Genomic DNA, 19,254 nt, shown 5'->3' with positions numbered 1-19,254 from the left:
TCACGGAAGTACCAGATGAGATGTTTGTGCTAGGAGAAAAAGCTCAGGAGACAGATTCTAGGGTCTGTGAAGAGCTCTACGGTTAGGGACCCAGCCAGGAAGGTCTGAAGAAAGAGAAGACAGCCTGTAGGGGTGACAGGCTGCCCTTCCAGGAACTGGGGTGCCTGGCAGCATCCATGCTAAATGGCTTTTAGCCTCTGGATAACCTGGTGAGAGCTATCAGTTCCAGGGAGCCAAGAGTGACTTGGGCTGAGCCAAAAGCCTCTATCTGTTCACAGAGCTGCTGCTCTGCCGAGTAAGGAAAAGCTGGAGAACACAGGTAGGCTTACCATGTGCTGCTGATGTTAATTGAGGGAATGCACTGCAAGCAGCAGAAATTCAGGGGCTGCTGATGCACTGACCCTGGCTAAGAACGGACCTGCCAGCAATGGCCTCTGCCTCCCCTTTTGGAGGCTCTTGCTGGCACCGAGCTTCCCTTCAAGGGTGCAAGGCACACACACACTGCAAAGACAGCTCTAGCCATTGCAGGTTACATCATTTGCTTTTCAGAGTTGCAAAACCAATCCCAAATCTGGGACAAAATCCCTGAGGTCCTCTCCAGTACTGTCTATGTTCCAGAAAATTCTGCTTGCACCCTTCCTCAAAGAGTTTGCCCAGGACCTGACTCTTAGCCTTTCATGTACCATAAATCCCACGGAGTCCATTCATAAGGAGAGAAACTCCCTACAGCCTGCAGAGCTGGAGGAAGAACTCAGCTTTGCCACAGCTCTGCTCTTGCTTTACACCTCTCTACCCCTCCCCTCTCATCTTATCGGTTTTGACTGAAAGCTCTTCAGAGGCAGGATGAGCCCTTAAGCTTGTATTCACAGAGAACCTGTTGCAAACGGGATTTTGAGGCTGAAGCTGTAATATTTTTATAATGCAAATTAAATGCTTTTGAAGGCCCATTTCTCAAAATCAGGAGCCAGAGTTATGCCGTTGCATATCTAGACACTTTCTCACCTTACACTCCTTGCCCGAGGTGGGAAAGTGCCACTGGTCGTACTGCTAAGATGTCCCCTAAGGACCAGAAGGGTTTGCACTCTCTCATGCTCATCAGCTTCCTTGCTTTTTGGTGGTAAGTAGAATAAAAAAATAAAAGCACAGTAATAGCACAAACCCCTGCCCCCCTCACTTTTGAAAGCCAGAGGCCTCAGTGCATTAAACATGCCTGGTTTCAGTCCCCAGCCACATTTTCCGCAGTGTCAGAGGTAGCCGGCTGGGCTGTTTATTTAGGGAAACAAAAAGCTGTATCATTTGCACACGCCCTTATAGGCAGACACAGGCTTTCAACTTGAGTTCTTCAAAAGGAGGGAAGGCAAGATGACGAGCTCTTCATGGCTGTGCCTGGCCTTGGCCATCTTTTCGGGCTTTGTCCTTGTGGCAGGTAGGTGGGAAATGAGCATGGAAAACTGCACTTAAGTAACAGTGATGGGGTTTGTGTAATCAACCATTAATAATTTTAACAGTCAAATATTAAGCCTCAGAGGCAACTCAAGAAGTCATGCTTCAGTGGTGCTTGGACACCTCGGTGTCTTTCTGCCCCACAGAGCAGCATTTTTAATTGCTGCCTTGAGGCTGAATTGATGTGTAGCTGCAAATTTAAGACTTCACGATTAGCTGGTTTTCATTGGGTTTCTGAGGCAGCAAACCACAAATGTGCATGGTTGCTTTTCTGCAGTGCTAGGAAGCTTGCAGTACCCTTGCCTGCTAGATCTGAAGGCTTTTAAATCCTCCCGGTAATCTCATCATGTGGTTTCAGCCAACTTATTTCTGATTAAACTGTAGTTTATCCTGCAACTCAACTGAATTTCTTGCAGACTCAGTTTAGACTGGGATGAGCCCATCATCCGGCACACTCCTTGGTGCCATGAACAGGGGATAGCTACTGGCCTTCCTAATTGCCCATCTCTATACCCATCTAAAAACATCCTCATCCATGTGGTGGATGTGGTCCACCTGATTAAATCTGTGCTGAAGGATAACCAGCCCAACAACATCCTGTATTTTCCTCCAGCTTCTGGGAAAGGGCATTTTGTTGCCTAACAAAGCAGGCTCTTGGCAAGTGCTGCTTCCTGTGAAAAGTGACCAGCTGTGTAATCCAGCTGCTGAAAAGGCACAAAACAGAGAGATTCTGTGTCTGTTCAGCACAGAGCCCAATCTGGTTTTCCCCATTCATGCATGCACAGTGGCAGCTTAGAGGGGAAGTCAAATTTGAGTTGCACACACCTACCAGAGTGCTGGTTTTACTACTTATGTTGAAACGAATGTGTTTTTGGGTTAATTGAGCCACTTCCTAACTTATTGAAACAGCTTGCACCTGCAGGAGAGTTTAAACAGCTATTTTAGAGCTCATTTGCTTCTTCACTGGTCTGGGACTGGATTCTGTTGGGCTTCACCATGTATTACAGGATGAACCAGTACTGGAGGATAAGCAGTTTTGTCAAAGTCTCCACACCAGTGTTGGTGAGGAGGGAACACTGCATGGCACTCCATCTTGCACTAGAAAAAGCCCAAATACTGGAATGGCATTAGGAAATCTGTATTTAACCGTGTTTTCTCCCAAGGAACTTCACTGGGTGATACATGAAATATCGCTGATAAAACTGTCTCCTTTCATGCAAGCTCTATAATTTTAATTTAAAAAAAAAAACATGGAGTACCCATAAGTTCTGTGGTTACTGTGGTCACCATCCCTTGAGGTATTTAAGAGACAGATAGATCAGGAGCTCAGGGATATGGTTTAGTGGTTGATAGGAATGCCTGGACTTGATGATCCAAGAGGTCTTTTCCAACCTGGTGATTCTATGATCCTGCTCTATGACCTATGACCTACTGCAGCCAAGAGCATTACACCAGGAAGTAAACCAGGACAATATTTTTAGAATACAATCAACACCCATATTCTGCACATTCATAGAAGAATACATTAATGTAGTTTTACAGGATTAATTAAAACCTGCTCCCAAAGGTTTTGGGACAACGCCCAAACCCAATAGGATCTGAATAGTATATTGGCTTTGGCTCTTTGGATTAAGGGCTTAGAATTGCACATAGCATTACACAGAACACAGTGACATATCAGACGAAGATCTGTGTGAAAGACAAGCCAGAGACTGCCTACAGGGAAAAAGAAAGACCAAGGCTCAAGCTGGGAGAGACCACAGAGGCTTTCCTAGTGAGCTTCTGAGGGAAGCGTTCATGTTGAGGGATGAGCTGGCAGAGAGGACATGTGCAGAGCAAGAGAGATTAGAATAAGGGGTATAAAGAGACGAGCAACATAACTCCAAATAATACCCATCTCCATGTGTCAGATAGGAATGTGTGTTTTGGCCTTGGTGGGGCATGCTGCAGTATGACTGGGCTTGCACCGCAGGCATGTTTTGCAGGGGTGTTTGTACAGCTGGCCAGTTGTGCTCTACAGAGACAAAAAACCCAGCCCTGCTCTAAAGAGCTTCATGGGCACATGCTACAGTGGGACGTGCTGTAGAGGGATGAAGAAAACAGTGAGAGCAGTAGAAAGAACACCATCTCCCACATGCTCGAGTGGCTTTCTCCACTGCCCAAAGCAGGCGAGTGCAGCAATTTCCTTTTTGATCAAGAAACCCCACAGCAAATCATCTTCAGTAGGCATTCTGCTGCTAGTTGTCACAGAAAGAGCATTTGTAACCAGCAGGTGATTTGTATGGTCTCTGAGCCATCCTTTTACGTGGTTTCAGTGCCTTTTTCACAGTTACTCTAAGAGGACTCTAAGGATCTCAGAAAAGAACGGAGTAGAATGGAAGCAGACAAGAACAGCACATTGTAGGGACAGGAAGGAAGCTCTAAGCAGTCTTAGGCAGAAAACATGTAATACTATTTACATTACATTTTATGGACTAGACACTTTGGGGTCTGCCAGTCAGTACCATCCTTGTTTGGTCTTGCACACAGCTTTGTGTGACAGCTAAGCTGCTGCCAATAGCAGCCAACAATCTGCAAACTTACAGTCCAACTTTGGGAGTCCACATGCTGTTCCTCCATCCCAGCTCTGCTGTTGCTGCCACAGGCTTTGAGCGCTAACCCTTTCACCCTCTAGCAGCAGGGTCTGTTGGTCATGAAATCCAGCAGCTTTAGACCTGGAAATAAAAAAAGGAGACATGAGCTTGCATGGTGCATCTGCTTCCTCACTGATCCATGCTTTAACTCAAAAGGAATCCACCTGTTAGGACCAAAGCTTGTAAGTCACAGTGACACTGAAATCCTCCACAGAGACAACAGGCATGATGTTTCGTAGCCTGTTCCTTCTTTCTCTCCAAGGCACAAACAGAGTAGGTAAGTTCCCAGCACTGAGGTCCATCAGAGGTCACTACAAACTGTCCCCCATCTTACACAAAAATGACTCTGTTTGGTGCCTCTAAGCAGGCTGAACACAGTGGGAGCAGCAGTGCCACACAGCAATGGCACTGAACTTCATTTTAGCAGCCTTTAGAAATAGAGGGATGCAAAAGCAACCACTTTGGAGAGGTATGACTGTGCGTATGTAAAACCCAAGGCTGGCTCATTATGGGTGAAGAGACTAGAGGCTCTGGGGAAAACCAGCTAGCGAACAAGCTATTTCAAATCCATCTGCTTGCACAGCAAGTAGGTATCACCCAGCACCAGGAACACTGAAGAGGCCTCTGGGTGACCCATGTGCTATTCTACCCCATTTTGACCGAGTTTCATATTGAATAACATGCTTAAACTACAGGAGATGTAGCCAAAAGATGGTTACTCTCCGAATAAGATACTCAGCTGTCCAACTGCAATTCAGTGTTAAGAGAACACCAGAAACTCAGGACTGGAGTTCTCTGAGCAAGCCACAGCCACTGTAAGGGCCACTTACCTTTCCCTGCCGGGTCACCCGACTGCCTTCTTGCTGTGGTGCTTTTCGGCATTTGTTCCCTTGGGGACCTGGAAGACAACATACCATGCAATGAAAAGTGACACAGCTGCTACACGGGGGAGGTCAGAGACCTTTATTTAGAGGCCAGATCCCAACTAGGGTTTGGGCTCCTAGAACAGTCCTGATGTGCGAGAGAGGAATTGGGTAACCCCCTCAGTTAAGGTCAAAGCAGCACTTCAGCCACCAAGCACAGCTTAAGGCTCGCAACAGGGGTTTCTTACCATTTCATGGCAAATCCCTGCATGTTTCCCTCTCTCCAGCAGCAGTGTCCAGGTTCACTGTTTACCCCTTCCCAGGGCCATCACAGACAAGCACACTGTACACCGAGCAGGGAAGGACACCCTGTGCACGCACCCTCCCCTGAGCATTGCCAGGACGTGTGAGGGGCACATACCCTCCTCTCAACTTACAATGGGAACATGTCATAGCTGGGGTCCGGTGGTGCCTGGTTAGCACTGCCCAGCCAGTCGATCATCTCCTGTGGCTGCGGTGGGGATCTCCCCACTGATGAGCTGCTCGTCTAAGTTGATTTCCGAGTGGTATAAAAATGCTTCGCCTGGAAAGAAAGAAGGGCTTTTGCCTCTCGCTGCTTTGCTGTCACGTCCTGCGCTGCATCCAAAGCAGTGGGGCCAGCAAGGTGAGAGGAGATACCGCCCCTCTGCTGCGCTCTGGGAAGATCCCAGCTGAGGCCTTGTGTCCAGCTCTGGAATACCCGGCGTAAGAAGGATACGGAAATCTTGGAGTAAGTCCAGAAGAGGTCATGGAGATGAGAGGGCTGGAGCACCTTCAGTACAAGAACAGACTGGGATTGTTCAGTCTGGAGAAGAGAAGGCTCTGGGGAGACCTTAGAGCAGCTTCTGGTACTGAGAGGGGCTCTGGATCAGGGAGGGCAGGGACAGGACAAGGTGGGATGGTTCTAAACTGAAAGAGAGGAGATATAGGTTAGATATTAGGAAATGTTTTCCTGTGAGAGTACTGAGGCCCTGGCCCAGGTTGCCCAAAGAAGTTGCAACTGCCCCATCCCTGGAGGTGTTAAAGGCCAGGCTGGATGGGGCTTTAAACCCCTGATGCAGTGGGAGGTGTCCCTGCCAACAGCAGGGGATTTGATCTGGATGGGCTTTGAGTTCTCTTCCCACCCAAACCATTCCATGGTTCTAAGACAGCTGAACTCATCTTTGCCAAAAATGTCATTTCAACCTGCTGAAACTTGGACTTCTATCAAGCTAGGTGCCATCATTATGCATTTCAGGCATTCTCAGTACTTGGCTTTCTGTTAGAGCAAGTTGCAAGGTTTTTCTTAACCCTGGGACTGCATATCCTGTGCTTACAGGTTATCGACAGGACTCTGACAATAAAGAGTATGTGCTGGTCAATAACAAGTGTCAGTGTGTAACAGTGACCTCAAAGTTCATCCCCTCCAAAGAAAATCCTGATGAAGAAATCCTGGAGAGAAACATACGCATCCTGTAAGTGGCAGACAAGCGTTACATGGAGTTGGTGAAGAGCAGATGAGGTGTTATCTGATTTCCTTTCTCATTGTTTCCCATGTCCTGGCATTGATGTGAACTGTTTTTCCCAGGGGCTGCTTTCTATGGTAGCCTGGAATAATTTTTTGCTTACTGTTTTTCTGCCTCACATAAACCAATGCGGTGTTGGGCCCTTCAGATACAAAAAAGTACCTCCATGTTTTAGGAGGTCTAGTATTAACCTTACAAAACAGGCTGGAGAAGTAGACTAACGTTTCTACAGCTCATCAAAACTGAAATTGGGCCCATGACACCGGACTCATTTACTCATTTGCCATCAAGCCTGCTATTTTATAGGCTGGGACAACTAATGCATGCCAAAACTATCCCAAAAGATGAATCCCACAAGGCAGACTTCAGGTCAAGAGCAGGGTTTTGTCCTGTGTTCACACAGACCTTACAGAAGCATGTCATATCTCTTGTAAATACAAGCCAAACGCAGGCTCAGCCGCAGGCTCTTCTGGTAGAGCTCACAACAGGAGAAGCACCAACCATTTGCCCTGCAAGCCTCTGGCATCTGCAAGCTCAATTGAAAAAAATTCTCAGCACTGCCACCTTGGAAGTGTCACTTTCAGAAATTGCTGCAGCCCTCTGGGAGGGTTGTTGCCTTTGAGGGCACACAAGGGCCAAGATTTACCATTCCTGAGCTTTGCTATGTAAAGGGGTCAGGAAAGAAATAACATGAAGAGCAAGATGAGAACTGTTCATAGCAGAACAGTGTTCTGTGTAATAAGCAGTTAGTATAAGGGTGATTGTCTTCCCTCCTTTGCAGAGTCCCCCTGAAGGCTCGGGAGAACATCTCTGACCCCCAGTCACCCCTCAGAACGAAATTTGTCTACCGCATGACTGAGCTGTAAGTACTTTTATTTACGAAGTTCATTTCCTAACTTAACCTCTCCTGCAGCACATGCTTCAAGGCTGGTAGAGAAGGCAAAGGCAGAGCCACAGAGCAAAGTCTTCCCTGTGGGGCCTAGCTTTCATCTTTGGTTGCAAGCCAAGTTACCTCCACGATTAATTCACATAAAGGGTCTCATATCCAGAGTGAAGGTTTCATTCTGAGTCCTGTTCATATCAATTGTCTTGAATATCACCAAATTACACATAGCCTGTTTAACCTTTGCCTTGCCAATAGCCATCTGACAACACTAAAAGCACCTGGCTGGGAGTTCCTGTGGAAAACCCAGGAAGGTACCCGCCCAGGTACATGTGCTGATAAGCAGAGAAGGCTTGGGTTTCACCAGGGGCACCTTCTCATCACCACTCTTAACACTTGTTCTATTCTCCATCTCTTCCAGCTGCAGAAAATGCAATCCTGTAGAGATAGAGCTGGGTGGTGAGATATACCAGGCCCAGCAGAGCACCTCCTGCAACGAACCCGAAACCTGCTATACCTATGACAGGAACAAGTGCTACACCACAACCTTCCCATTCCTCCACGATGGAAAGGTAGAACATGTTAAAGCAGCTCTGACACCAGAATCCTGCTACACCGATTAGCTCAACCCACTGGTGTGCCAATGCTTTCCAGCACTCAGTGTTCCTACCAAACATACATGTATAACACCATAGTACCTGCACAACAGTGTCTAAAATACCAGCTCCCAGACTAACGCCAGCTTGCCTCTCCCTATTGTTCCCAACATCAAATGAGCGTCACCTCGCAAGAGCAGTGAGTGGTTGTCATAGACTGTTCTCGTACCCCTGTGATGCATCTGCAGTGCTGCTGTTGTGCATTTCAGACATTATCATCATACAGACCAGACCCTCAGCAGATGTAAACTGGCATTTGCATGAGGGGAAATGTACATTTCCCTTCTGAAATCAAGGGCACTACAGGGATTTATGAGACTAGGGCATCTTTGATCTTATTGGCAGAATTTATGCCATTACTTGAAGCCTGCTGTACAATCAGATCTGAGAGAGAAGATGAGGAATGACACAGAATTCAGATTTCAAAGTTATTTTGTGACAGAGCCTTCTAGACCATCCTAGCACTTCAACAATTGCAAGCTTCCCATTTTCTTCTACATTCAGAGAAGATCAAAGGATGCTGCTACCCTGTAGTGCCAGGCAAAGTTTGCAGAACCTCAGCTGTGCCAGGAATCATAAACCCTTCTAGTACATGTTAGCTATTTCCCTTTCCACACTTAGTGACATTGAGACCGTCTTCCAACTCTGCTCCAACTTCAATTGAGAAAAAAAAAAAAAAAGGGCCAGGCTGGCTTTAATCTCTTCACACATTCCTCATTTTGCATTTGGAGATGCAAGAAATTCCATAAAGCTGACTGAACTGCAAGAGCAAGACCCAGGAGTTTTTCTTCATACAAGAAACCCTCACCAAACAAATGCACCTTTCAGTTAAACACCTTACACTCAGTATTGCCCACAGAGACACCATGTATGGGAGGAGCATTATGTGTCCAGCGTTTCATTTGGGGTAGCTGGTGTCTTTCTCACTGTTGTCACGAGTCGATTGTAAAGCTTTTGGCTCTTTTGAAAAGCCCGTATCTGGCTTCACACACAACTATAATAATAAAACAGCAAATATCTTACTCCCATAATTGTAGCTCTGTTAGTGAAACATTAAATAAACCTTCTTCTGCAGCAGTCTGTGTTATATTCTAATTTGGTAAGAATTCATAACAAAAAAGCCCATTCTATAATCATATTCTTCACTCTTTTACAGCGAGGATGCTCTCCCTAAGTAACTGCTTACATTTACAGGCAAAGCCTCCCAAAATATCAGGATGGAAATATTACCATGCACTTGCAGAAACTAAGACAGATGGAGGCTGAACTGGTTTATGGTTTTAGGATCAGCTCCACATCACGGAACTGCTTCAAGGCCCTGCGAGTCAGTGTGCACGATAGGAATTTAAAAACCCAAACATCTAAATCCTTCTTGAATTTGCAATCCACCGATCAGAGTTTTAACTCACCCCCAAATGAAGTGCCTGGAAGACCAGTGTGTGAGGGGGTTGATCATTCCTATGCAGGGTATCTCTCCTAAAGGGAGGACAGCCTTGCAGGGACTGAATTTTGAAGAGCAAAACGGTAAAGAGGACCGAGACAGATTATCCTAACATGACATTGGAGAAGAGGCGGCTGAGGGGAGACCTTATTACTCTCTACAACTACCTGAAAGGAGGTTGTGGAGAGGAGGGAGCTGGCCTCTTCTTCCAAGTGACAGGGGACAGGACTAGAGGGAATGGCCTGAAGCTCCGCCAGGGGAGGTTCAGGTTGGATGTCAGAAAAAAATTCTTCACAGTAAGTCATTGGGTACTGGAACAGCTGCCCAGGGAGGTGGTCGAGTCACCTTCCCTGGAGGTGTTTAAGGAACGGGTGGATGAAGTGCTTAGCGACATGGTTTAGGGAGTGTTAGGAATGGTTGGACTCGATGATCCAATGAATCCTTTCCAACCTTGTGATTTTGTGTGATTCTGTGATTCTGTGACATCAGAGGTATAAAAAATGAATTAAAAAATATCTTTTTTCCCCCTCCATGCAAAAAGACACCCACAAAGAAATGCAAAATGCAAAAGGAAGCAAAGAGACTCCTGCCACGTACTGACAGCTAGGAGTACTTCAACAGTTAGGCATTAAGCTCCACTGAAATTTGTCTCAGATGTTGTTACCTCTAAAGTCCTGGTGTTCACCAGCTAAGAAGCACTTAGATGTCAGAAGTAGGTCACGGTGAGGCTCCATTTTACCTCCAAACACAGCCCTTCAGGATACTGCCACAGGAACACAGAACTCCCTGGGGCTCTGGAGCCACATGCTTAACTAGAGTTTCCACATTTGTTCCTACATCCTATTGCAGAAAATCCCCAAGATACACGTTTACTCACAAGAGGACTAGCAAACACCTTGCAGCACATCTTGGGAGTCCAGCAATGTCAGCACAGACTACCCATGAGAGGCATTCCCAAAAGAAAGGGAGTCAAAGCACAGCCTGTTTTCCAAACAGCTATGAATAAGTACTTGCTTAGATGATCTCAGGCAGAGCAAAAAGCCACTGTGAGACAAGAACAAAAGGATTCAGCAAAAGTCATCCCACACTATTCAGCTTTATAGTAAAGCAGGATTCCCTTTCTCCATCTTTTATGAGTGGAGAAGCCTACACTGACAGCCCTGCCTCACCCTCCAGTACTAGACATCAGTTTTTAAACAGCAACTCAAAGCAACACAGCAAGTTGAATCAAGCTCTGAATCCTTACCTGAAAGACCAGGACAGTAGAACAGAAGAAGATGAGGTCTACCTATCGCTTAGAGCACAGTGGGGAGAGTCTGCGACCTTCTAGCCAGTGGAAGAGGTATCGACTGATGAGAGAAAATCCTCTTGCTGGGAGTTCTCGTAGATGTGCCAACACAACCATACCCTGCTTTGAAAGATCCTGTTTGTCAGATGCCATGGCCACTGCTTCAAAGCAGGATCTTGAGGCGAATCCTGATGCTGAAGGTAAGAAGCCTCCCTTGGCCTCAACTCCACTGTTTCCTTCTCCAAGTGACCATGCTGGGACAAAGCTTCCCACATGGGCTTGCAACAGTTTCCCACCGGCTCCATCTTTGCTTCACAGATGAGGCTGGTTCTTTATCTGCATTTGATGTTTCTTTAAGAGTTCATCTCCGTGCATTTAAGCTAAATTCATTTTCTCTCAGACTTGTAGGAATATGTTTCTATCTTATCTCCTCACCAACTACTTCTAGACTTCATCCTTCCCAGGTCTGTCCTCCTTGTATGAATACTGTCCTGTTGCTTAGGCAAAACAAGTTATAGGAACTTCTTACCAGGTTTTATAGAAGTCTTTTAAAGCATAGGAACTTGTTCTCATAATACCATCTCCAGTTTGTCCAAAAAGTCTAATGAGCAGTAGAAATTATAGCACATATCAACGCTGAGCAAAACAAATCCTTGTGCTCAAAGCCATTGCTTTACAGGAAGGAATTCAGCCAAGAAAGCATAACCAACCATACAAAGCTGCAGTTTAACTCAGCAATGAGCCAAAGGGCAGCCCTGTTCCTGCACAGTAAAGGCTTCAGCTGCCTTTATTAGGTGGTTGTGGTATAGTAATACATAACAGGCAATGATTATTAGTGGCCTTATTGTATTAAGTCTGCTTTTGTCAGGGCAGTGCTTGTCCATGGTGAGGTCTTTCTGCTTTGTACACTGTCAGGTGGAAGGCTTCATTTTTTTTCCCCCACAGGTATATGGATTTCAGCCAGTTATGCCTTAGAGAATTCAATGATCACTTATTTCTATTCTGTAAAGCAGGAATCATGATATGGATGCCTCAAAAGCAACAAGTTGTTTGTGGACCAGGGTCTTTGACTAAGCCAGTACGTTTTAGCACCAGACATCATCACGCCTTCTAGCCAAGGCCAAGCACTGCTAAGCTAGTCAAGTGGTTTGTGCCTGGGATGTGGGAGTCCAAATCCAATCTTCAAACTAACCAGCCATTTCACAAGTAACTTAAAACTACCTCTAAGTTATTCTAGTGGAAGAATATTATTTTAGGAGCAGTTCAGCTACCAGCTTCTAGTAGTTTTAATGAAGTTTAGAAATCTGCCTTAATTCATGGGCATGACGGAACCTTCTCTTATTTTGTCCTATTTCTTTAGACACTTCCCTGCAAGCTCTGGGTGTCTCCTCTGGAACTCTGCAATCATTTCCCCCAGCTGGCATTTTTGGAAGGAACTGAAACAAGAGATAAAACATCAGCACAACTAACAGAGCAACTGAAGAAAGAGGCCAAAATGTATCAAAAGCAAAGGGCAAGAATCCAGTGCCCATATTGCTCAGCTGCAGCTGTTGTTTGTGAAGTGAGCTAAAACTCAGCCAAGGCCCTTCTTAGGCATTCAGAGGATCAGGTCTGTATGGCACCCACAGTTAGCACAGAGTACGGTTTTGCAGCACAAGCTGCAAAGCTAGGCAACTCCCAAGTGTCCATTCCAATACCTGCTGGCTGGCTCCCAGGATGGCGCTTTGTACCAGTCCTTCTGGTGAGCAGGGGGAGCCCAGCACCACCTTCAGGATCCTCCCCCCTCCCCACCCAAGGCCGATTTGCAATTACACCAGTTCCTCCCATACAAAAAAGCTTTAATAGAGAGGAGAGAAGAGCTTGAGGTCCCCAATCTAGGTAGTTTTACAGCTGGGACCTTGGGATAACACAGCAATTGCTACAAGCTCATCAAAACACAGACAAAGACAACACGCTCAGCAGGTTCTCACAACTCACCTGAGGATCTCTGTAGCCCTTTCTTTCCAGGAATTCTTTAAAGGCCTGTGTGATGTGGAGCTGTGCAATTTTCATCTCCTGAATTCATTTCCAGAGTAGATTAAAATAAAACATTCAGATTTCATATTTATGTTCAGGTTCCACATGCCTAAAGAAATCAGGCAGCGTGTACCCAACCAGATCATGAGAACTAATCAACAGATCTAGGTCAGATTTGATTGTCTTCTCAAAGAAAGGAGATGGCTTGCCGAAAGAGACCCTCAAGCATTCCAACCTGCCCCTTACTTGCTGTCAGTGCAGGAATGCTTTTTGGCCACATACAACACCAAGAGCATTTGAGGAAGTAGATTAACAAAAATTACTTTAACTAAATCTTGATTTGTGCTTATTTACAAGAGCTGTTGTCCACGTACCAGTACCCTAAGCACAGTCTAATCCAAGTGGATGGGCCTATTTGAGCGCAGTTCTCTACTTGGACAACACAGTCTTCACATCTATGTGGCTGTTCAGCACAGTACAGTGCCATGGGACATTCATCCTAACATCATCTCATAGCTATGTCACAAAAGAATGAACCCAGATTTCATCTTACAATACCTTTTCAGACCAGTTCTGTGCATTCCCAAAGCTACTGACTGCCGCTTCTGGAACTTTTAAAGGTCCGTTTGCCTTCCGTTTTCTCCACATTTCAGGATCAAGATACCATGCTCCATATTTGATCTTACCTCTTTTTGTTTGGGAAGGGACCTGCAAAAACCCCACTGTTGCAATGCTGATGCATCATGTTGCTCATTGTCCCTCATACCGTAGGTAGTACAGACATCATCCCAGAACCTGAAGGGTCACCCAGGGATGGCCTCGCACCCTACAACCATGCAATCTAAGTTTGACAGCTGATGAGAATGTCTGACTATCAGCTTCCCGCCCCCTCCAGACTGAAACAGTATTAAAAGCTGCTTCTGTGAGTCACTACCCTCAACTCATCTGACCACCTTTTCTTATTTTTAACTGGTTTTGTTTGTAGAGAACCTGGGAAGGATGTCTGTGGAGTCCATGTTTTAGGTGTCAGAACTTGAGGGAGTGTTTTTCTATCTCAGATTTAATTTTCTGAACGTGGAAGCATACTCTTAACTACAGGGTTGGAGAAATGCAGGCTTTCAGTTAAGCCAGAACTGGCCCAACTTCAATCTCCTACCTGAAACCTGCTTCCAGTTTTGACCTCAACTATACATGGCCTTTAATTATGTATTACTAGAAGAATACACAGCAAGAAATGCAGGTAAATGGGAAAGGCAGGGACTGGAAGGTCACTGCCATATGCTTCAGCTCCTTCACCAGTCCCCCTGCTCTCCTACATCACTACCATGGGCACACTTGTGGCTGAGAACTTTGTGAAGCTCCAACTGTAACATCTAACAAACCACATCTTGGGATGGGCTGGGCATGATGGCCTTGAGTCAATTTCAGAGCTCACACAGTATTCAACCCTGGTTTTCTGTTGGTTTCAGTGGCCTCAGGTGTCAGTAAAACTGCTTAGAATCCACTACAATTTGACCAGTGGAAAGAATGTATAGTTGAGCCCTAAGTTATAGTCTTAAGGAGCATCGTCCTATTTTACTGCTCCACTACATGAAAAAAAGTTGAACATTTCCTTTTTCAACTGAATTCTTGATCCTCAAGACAATTATAGAGAAATATTGAGTGTTTCCTGGAGAAAAAAAATGACTCCTTTTTCATCTCCAGTGGGCATCCTCCTCCACAAACCATCCAAAACAATTAGACTTCTGCAAGCATAAAAGGTAGACTCTTTTACCTTATCCTGGCAGGGCAGGCTCCCGAGGTGATAACTCCCAACAGCTAATGGGGGAAGCGAGATCTCCTGACTCTTTAGCTGCTCTGTTTCCACATTGTTGTATTTCACAGCATAGGAAGGCAAAGGGACAGTGGCCCCCCTTTCACAGCTGGTGTTGAGCAAGCCCTTAGGGGTATCTTCATCAACATTGCAGTTCCCTTCTCCCTGGAACAAGCACCCCAGTACATTCTCAGAGCAGGGAAAAAAGTAACATGTCATTACTGATATTATCTTGCATACATTTCCTTCCACCAGCTCCAATCTATAGTTCTACTAAACTCTGTGTCACAGTTTCAGCTTTTAAGTGTGTTTCCTTTATGATCCCATGGCAGTCTGGAATTGGGGAGAGCTCTGCTGCTGCCTGGTCTCACAAAACAGAGTTCCAATTCCCTTCTCAGAGTTCTAAGGCTTCTCCCAATGAACACAACCATTATCTTATTGCATCCAAGCCTAAGGTGATTACATCCCCTTAGACAAGGCTAAAAACACTAAGGAACTTCACCGAGCAGTCACCATCATCAGTAGCATGAAGTCTTTCCCTTCCAAAAGTCTTCTATCTCCCCTGTTCCTTTTGACAGGTAATAGAGACAAAAAAGCTTAATTTTGCCACTGTATTTGGTCACTGTCCCCCATCTGCAACATGGGAGCAAGCATGTTCCAGGAGTCCCCATGCACACGAGACACCTGCCAGCTTTTGCTAACATGAAACAGAGAAAGTTGGAGAACTGAGGACTGTGAAAAGAGGGATGATTCTGTAAACAGGCTGAGAAATGAGGTAGCTGGATACACTCTGCTGTCTTGGGCATATTCCTAACTTAGTAGTACTAATTAGATTTGCTTCCTGCTCTGTAATGTTTGTCTGTATCAATGTCTGCTGACAGCTCAGCAGATAGCCATTTTCTGTAATCAGCTGATGGCAGGCAATGGATTCTTCCATTAGCCCGTTTGCAATGCTGTTCCACAATAACAATTTGGACCTGCAATCTAAATCTAAGCTACCTTAATATTTTTCACCTTGTTTTGTCTTTAGAAGGAAACAAATTGCTGTAGGTCTTTGAATTGACCATAATACTTGCATAGTTTCCTCTTCCAACTCCACAAAGCAGCAGTCTTTAACCAGGATTGCCAAATCCTTACCTTTGGGGAAATGTTTTTTCCCAAGCATGGGCAGAACCTTCTGGAACGCTCATTCAGACAGCGCTCTATCTGTGCAACATACTCTCTCCTGGCTTGCTGCAGTGGGCTGAGCTTCGATAGGCAGACCTGCACTTTTCCACACTTGTTCCTTTCCTTGGTTGAAGCTGCAGGCAAAGACTTCAGTGTGCTGTTTTGAAGGGTAACTGAGGCAGGCTGCTTCCTGCCATACACAATCATGTTATCACATGAAGGGGGAAAGCCATTTCTGAAGTCATCTAGGCCTTTTTTCAGGAATATCCAGCGCTGACCATTAAGGGAGTCCAACAGCCTCAATCTGCTCTCCTGGAAGTCCTTGCAAGACATTTCCACCCTCCTGTAAGCAAATCACAGAATCACTAGGTTGGAAAATACCTCTAGGATCATTGAGTCCAAAATCTGTATTCCAATTAATAAAAGTGGACTACATTTAGAGTACAAGTAGATAACTCCAAGCATGGTTACCCCCACTGGCCACCTGTATGCTGCTACTCAGCCTTTGAAAAAAAGCTTATAAAGCACTGCCTTCACCTGCATGAGGAACATCAACCAAACCCAGCATTTCCAGATCACAAAGTCCTGGCATGTCAGGAAGGTAAAGACTCTGCTGCAAGGCTAATGGTTAAGCCCAAAACAGGCACCACTAAACCCCAACCATCCTGCATTTACACATACCTGGTATTGACAGGGAAATGCATGCGCTGACCCCACTTGTATTTTACCATTGTTTCTCACCCTAGTTTGTTCTGTTCCACTTAATCTTTAGATGCTAACAGGGCATTTCTTTCTTCTGCTGAATGATTCAGTAGCTAGGAAATCTGTTCACAGTAAGCGCTGAGGTGCTGCCACAGAGCCACGCACAAGCTAATTTAGAATCCTCTCTGGTGACACAGATCCCAACCCAGAGGTTCTCAGCTGCACAGCTCAGGCAGGTAGTTCTTCACAGATGCTCTAGGTCCAAGTACTAAGCAGATCCTCCAAATTCTGCTGCAGAAAGTGCCACTGTAGCCACCTGCGCGAGAGGAGCCAGGCCTGGGAAGGGCAGGGCACATTTTGCCTTTTCCTCTAGGTGCATTTGTTAGCACAGCAGCACCCCAGGCACTACAGAGGTAAGGGTCAAGGCTTTGTCTGCTTCCATACAACCATGAGCTAATACTCAGTCCTAATGACCACCTTGTTCTGTGCTGCTTCTCCTGGGGCACACAGAAGTCCTGGACACAGCACAAGTTCTTGGGTGCCCAGGTGAACTCTATGGCTGCTTGCTGGCTGGACGGTTAAATCCCCCCTCTTCATTTTTAAGTGATTTTAGTCACAAGTACCTTTTATTTAGCAGACTCTCACTTCTTACTATCCCTCCAGAGCTTCAAGAACTGCCCAACTTGAGACACAGAAACCAAACTCAAAAATCCTTCTGTTGCTTCAGCCCAGCTTGCCCCTGTTCTGATGTGCCATGACTCATTCTTGACTTGCTCTTGCATCCACAGAATTTACTCCTTCCACCTACACTTCACCGTCTACGCTGTAGATTATACTACCAGCTCAGATGGCTCACAATGCATTTGTATGTTACCTCTATTGGCTTAAATGATCAAGTGGCAACTGACAGTACTTGAAAATGCTCCTTTCAGTGCCCTAGCAATGGAGTCCTTGCTTGATAAAACACAACAAGAATGAATAGCCTAATAAGTTCACTTTAGAGATTATATTGCAAGTGTACTTACACTATGAAATATTACAATATAAGTACTTGCAATATCAAACATTTTATACAGTTACTCAGGAACCAATTAATCCAGAGGCAAAATACATCCTAAGACAGTTTTATTAAGCACTGTAAACAGATCAGCACTTACCTGATATTTTTACAGCTCTGAAAAAGAGGATCCCATGTAGGGAAAACAATCTTATTCTGCATTAACTGATGTGTAGAAAGTTACCCCCACAGCACTCTGCAAGAACATCTTCAGAAAGCCTGAAAATTGGGCAAATGTGCAATCCAGCTGCGGAAGCCAACCCTTGGGCAGGATTGCTTCAGACAAGGCAGGCACAAGTTTGAAGTCTCTTCTGGCACAATACAGCAGGCATGTTTGCAGTTGGTTGTTGTGGAAACCAGATTCACAACTCCATCTGCCCAGAGTGAAGGCTTTCTCCACAGACAAACATGCAGAGAGCTCTTGGAAACTGTAGAAAATGATAATGGAATCGAAGCAGAATGTTACTTTCCTGTAACATAAAACCTTATCTTTTCAAGACTCGCACTTACAACTGCACAACCAAAGTGTTTGCTGCTGGAAGATGATGCAACTTGCTACTCAGCATGCCCTTACTAAGTGTTCTTTGACATTGCTCTCCAAGAAAAACAGAAGAGGCAAACAAGGGTCAGATCTGGTGTTATCTCTGACCATCTCGAGGGTTAGAATGGTGACACAGGCTGGTTGAAGAATGCAAAAGGAATGCCTTGTGACAACTGGCATACACTGCAACAGCTCTCCTTAGCAGCGTGCAGAATACATCCTACTAATTCCTCATGCACTTGTCATGGCACTGCCTAAGCATATTGGATAATTTATGTGCACACTTGAGACACTCTTGGAACATCATACACCTCTAATCCCAGAGTGGCAACTGAAGAATCTAGAAACAAGACAGTTCTAGACAAGGAGATTGTGTTTTAATTAAACACGCATAGGGCTTGAACACTGGTTCAAATCTTTAAACTGTTAAAACTAACAATGCTTCTCACACCAAGCAAAGACTGTAAGAGGGGCAGCTCTGCAGTTTAAATTGGACACACATGAGTTTACTATCACCTCTCTAAGCTCTCACCACCTTGTGAATGTTTCTTGAGCTGAATTCTCAGCCTTTGCAACAGAGCAGGTCCATATTCAGTGGCCATATAGAGAAAGCTGTTAGCTAGCATTAATCCTCTGTAAAACAGTTTATATTTGACTAGCATTTCTTATCTTCAGAAAGCACATATGAAAAACATTTTCTCTCATTTGGGGGCAATCTTGGATACCCTGGGGCTGCAATGGAACACAACCCTAAAAGGCCATCCACTTTACTCTTCCAGGAATTAATGACCCTAAATTAACATCACAGATCCAAGGCTGAACAAGACTGCTCAGGGCATTGCCAGACCCAGCACTCAGGATGAAAGCTTTTCCAACCCCTGCTGTACTGCTGAGTCTAATTTCTTTACAGCTCGCTTACACCACACAGCAAGGGCTTGAAAAGTGCAGAAAACCACCAGAAACAATGGATCTGCAGAAGAGTTAGTTTCTTTGCGCTTGTACTCCATAATCCTCATAAGACACTAAAAAAGTATTAATTCAACAACAACGCTTTTGGGGTATTTAAGCACCCTGTAGAAAGGCAATTTGTCACTTTAAACAAGTCTTTGCTATTTGGTTATTCCTGACACACTTTAAAAATTCATTTGCAAAGAACTTCCTCCCTCCAGATGATTCACCACAGTGACACAGCTGTGCTGCAAGCAAG

General features: G+C 45.2%; 2 protein-coding genes across 3 annotated transcripts; one reads left to right on the top strand and one right to left on the bottom strand.

The window, feature by feature from the left end:
* Positions 1 to 1,236: 1,236 nt before the first annotated feature.
* JCHAIN (joining chain of multimeric IgA and IgM) lies at positions 1,237 to 9,096 on the top strand. The gene is made up of 4 exons (XM_009566166.2): positions 1,237 to 1,426; positions 6,297 to 6,432; positions 7,265 to 7,345; positions 7,788 to 9,096. The coding sequence occupies exons 1-4, from the start codon at positions 1,363 to 1,365 to the stop codon at positions 7,987 to 7,989; spliced, it is 483 nt and encodes a 160-aa protein (XP_009564461.2). The 5' UTR covers positions 1,237 to 1,362; the 3' UTR covers positions 7,990 to 9,096.
* On the bottom strand, positions 1,621 to 17,823 carry FAM47E (family with sequence similarity 47 member E). 2 transcript variants are annotated; one of them, XM_054066272.1, is made up of 8 exons: positions 17,607 to 17,823; positions 15,718 to 16,090; positions 14,542 to 14,745; positions 13,326 to 13,475; positions 12,729 to 12,806; positions 10,710 to 12,187; positions 5,377 to 5,522; positions 1,621 to 4,974 (listed from the first exon to the last, which is right to left on the bottom strand). In XM_054066272.1, exons 1-6 carry the CDS (start codon positions 17,666 to 17,668, stop codon positions 12,038 to 12,040), a joined length of 1,017 nt encoding a protein of 338 aa, XP_053922247.1. In that variant the 5' UTR covers positions 17,669 to 17,823; the 3' UTR covers positions 1,621 to 4,974; positions 5,377 to 5,522; positions 10,710 to 12,037. The 2 variants fall into 2 exon arrangements, with proteins under 2 accessions (XP_053922247.1, XP_053922246.1); XM_054066271.1 differs by having other exon boundaries at positions 1,621 to 5,522.
* Positions 17,824 to 19,254: the final 1,431 nt, after the last annotated feature.

The sequence above is a fragment of the Cuculus canorus genome, chromosome 4 (genome assembly GCF_017976375.1).
Source record: "Cuculus canorus isolate bCucCan1 chromosome 4, bCucCan1.pri, whole genome shotgun sequence".
Lineage (NCBI taxonomy): Eukaryota > Metazoa > Chordata > Aves > Cuculiformes > Cuculidae > Cuculus > Cuculus canorus.
Note: the sequence above shows the minus strand (reverse complement) of the source record. Positions and strands in the feature narration are given on the sequence as shown.

Excerpts from the sequence above, each read along its gene's own strand:
- JCHAIN (XM_009566166.2), top strand. The coding sequence starts at position 1,363 with ATGACGAGCTCTTCATGGCTGTGCCTGGCCTTGGCCATCTTTTCGGGC. Across the intron at positions 1,427-6,296 it reads GGGCTTTGTCCTTGTGGCAG|GTTATCGACAGGACTCTGAC; the intron begins GTAGGTGGGAAA and ends CTGTGCTTACAG. Across the intron at positions 7,346-7,787 it reads GTCTACCGCATGACTGAGCT|CTGCAGAAAATGCAATCCTG; the intron begins GTAAGTACTTTT and ends CATCTCTTCCAG.
- FAM47E (XM_054066271.1), bottom strand. The coding sequence starts at position 17,668 with ATGCAGAATAAGATTGTTTTCCCTACATGGGATCCTCTTTTTCAGAGC. Across the intron at positions 16,091-17,606 it reads CAGAGCTGTAAAAATATCAG|GAGGGTGGAAATGTCTTGCA; the intron begins GTAAGTGCTGAT and ends ATTTGCTTACAG. Across the intron at positions 14,746-15,717 it reads GAAAAAACATTTCCCCAAAG|GGAGAAGGGAACTGCAATGT; the intron begins GTAAGGATTTGG and ends TGCTTGTTCCAG.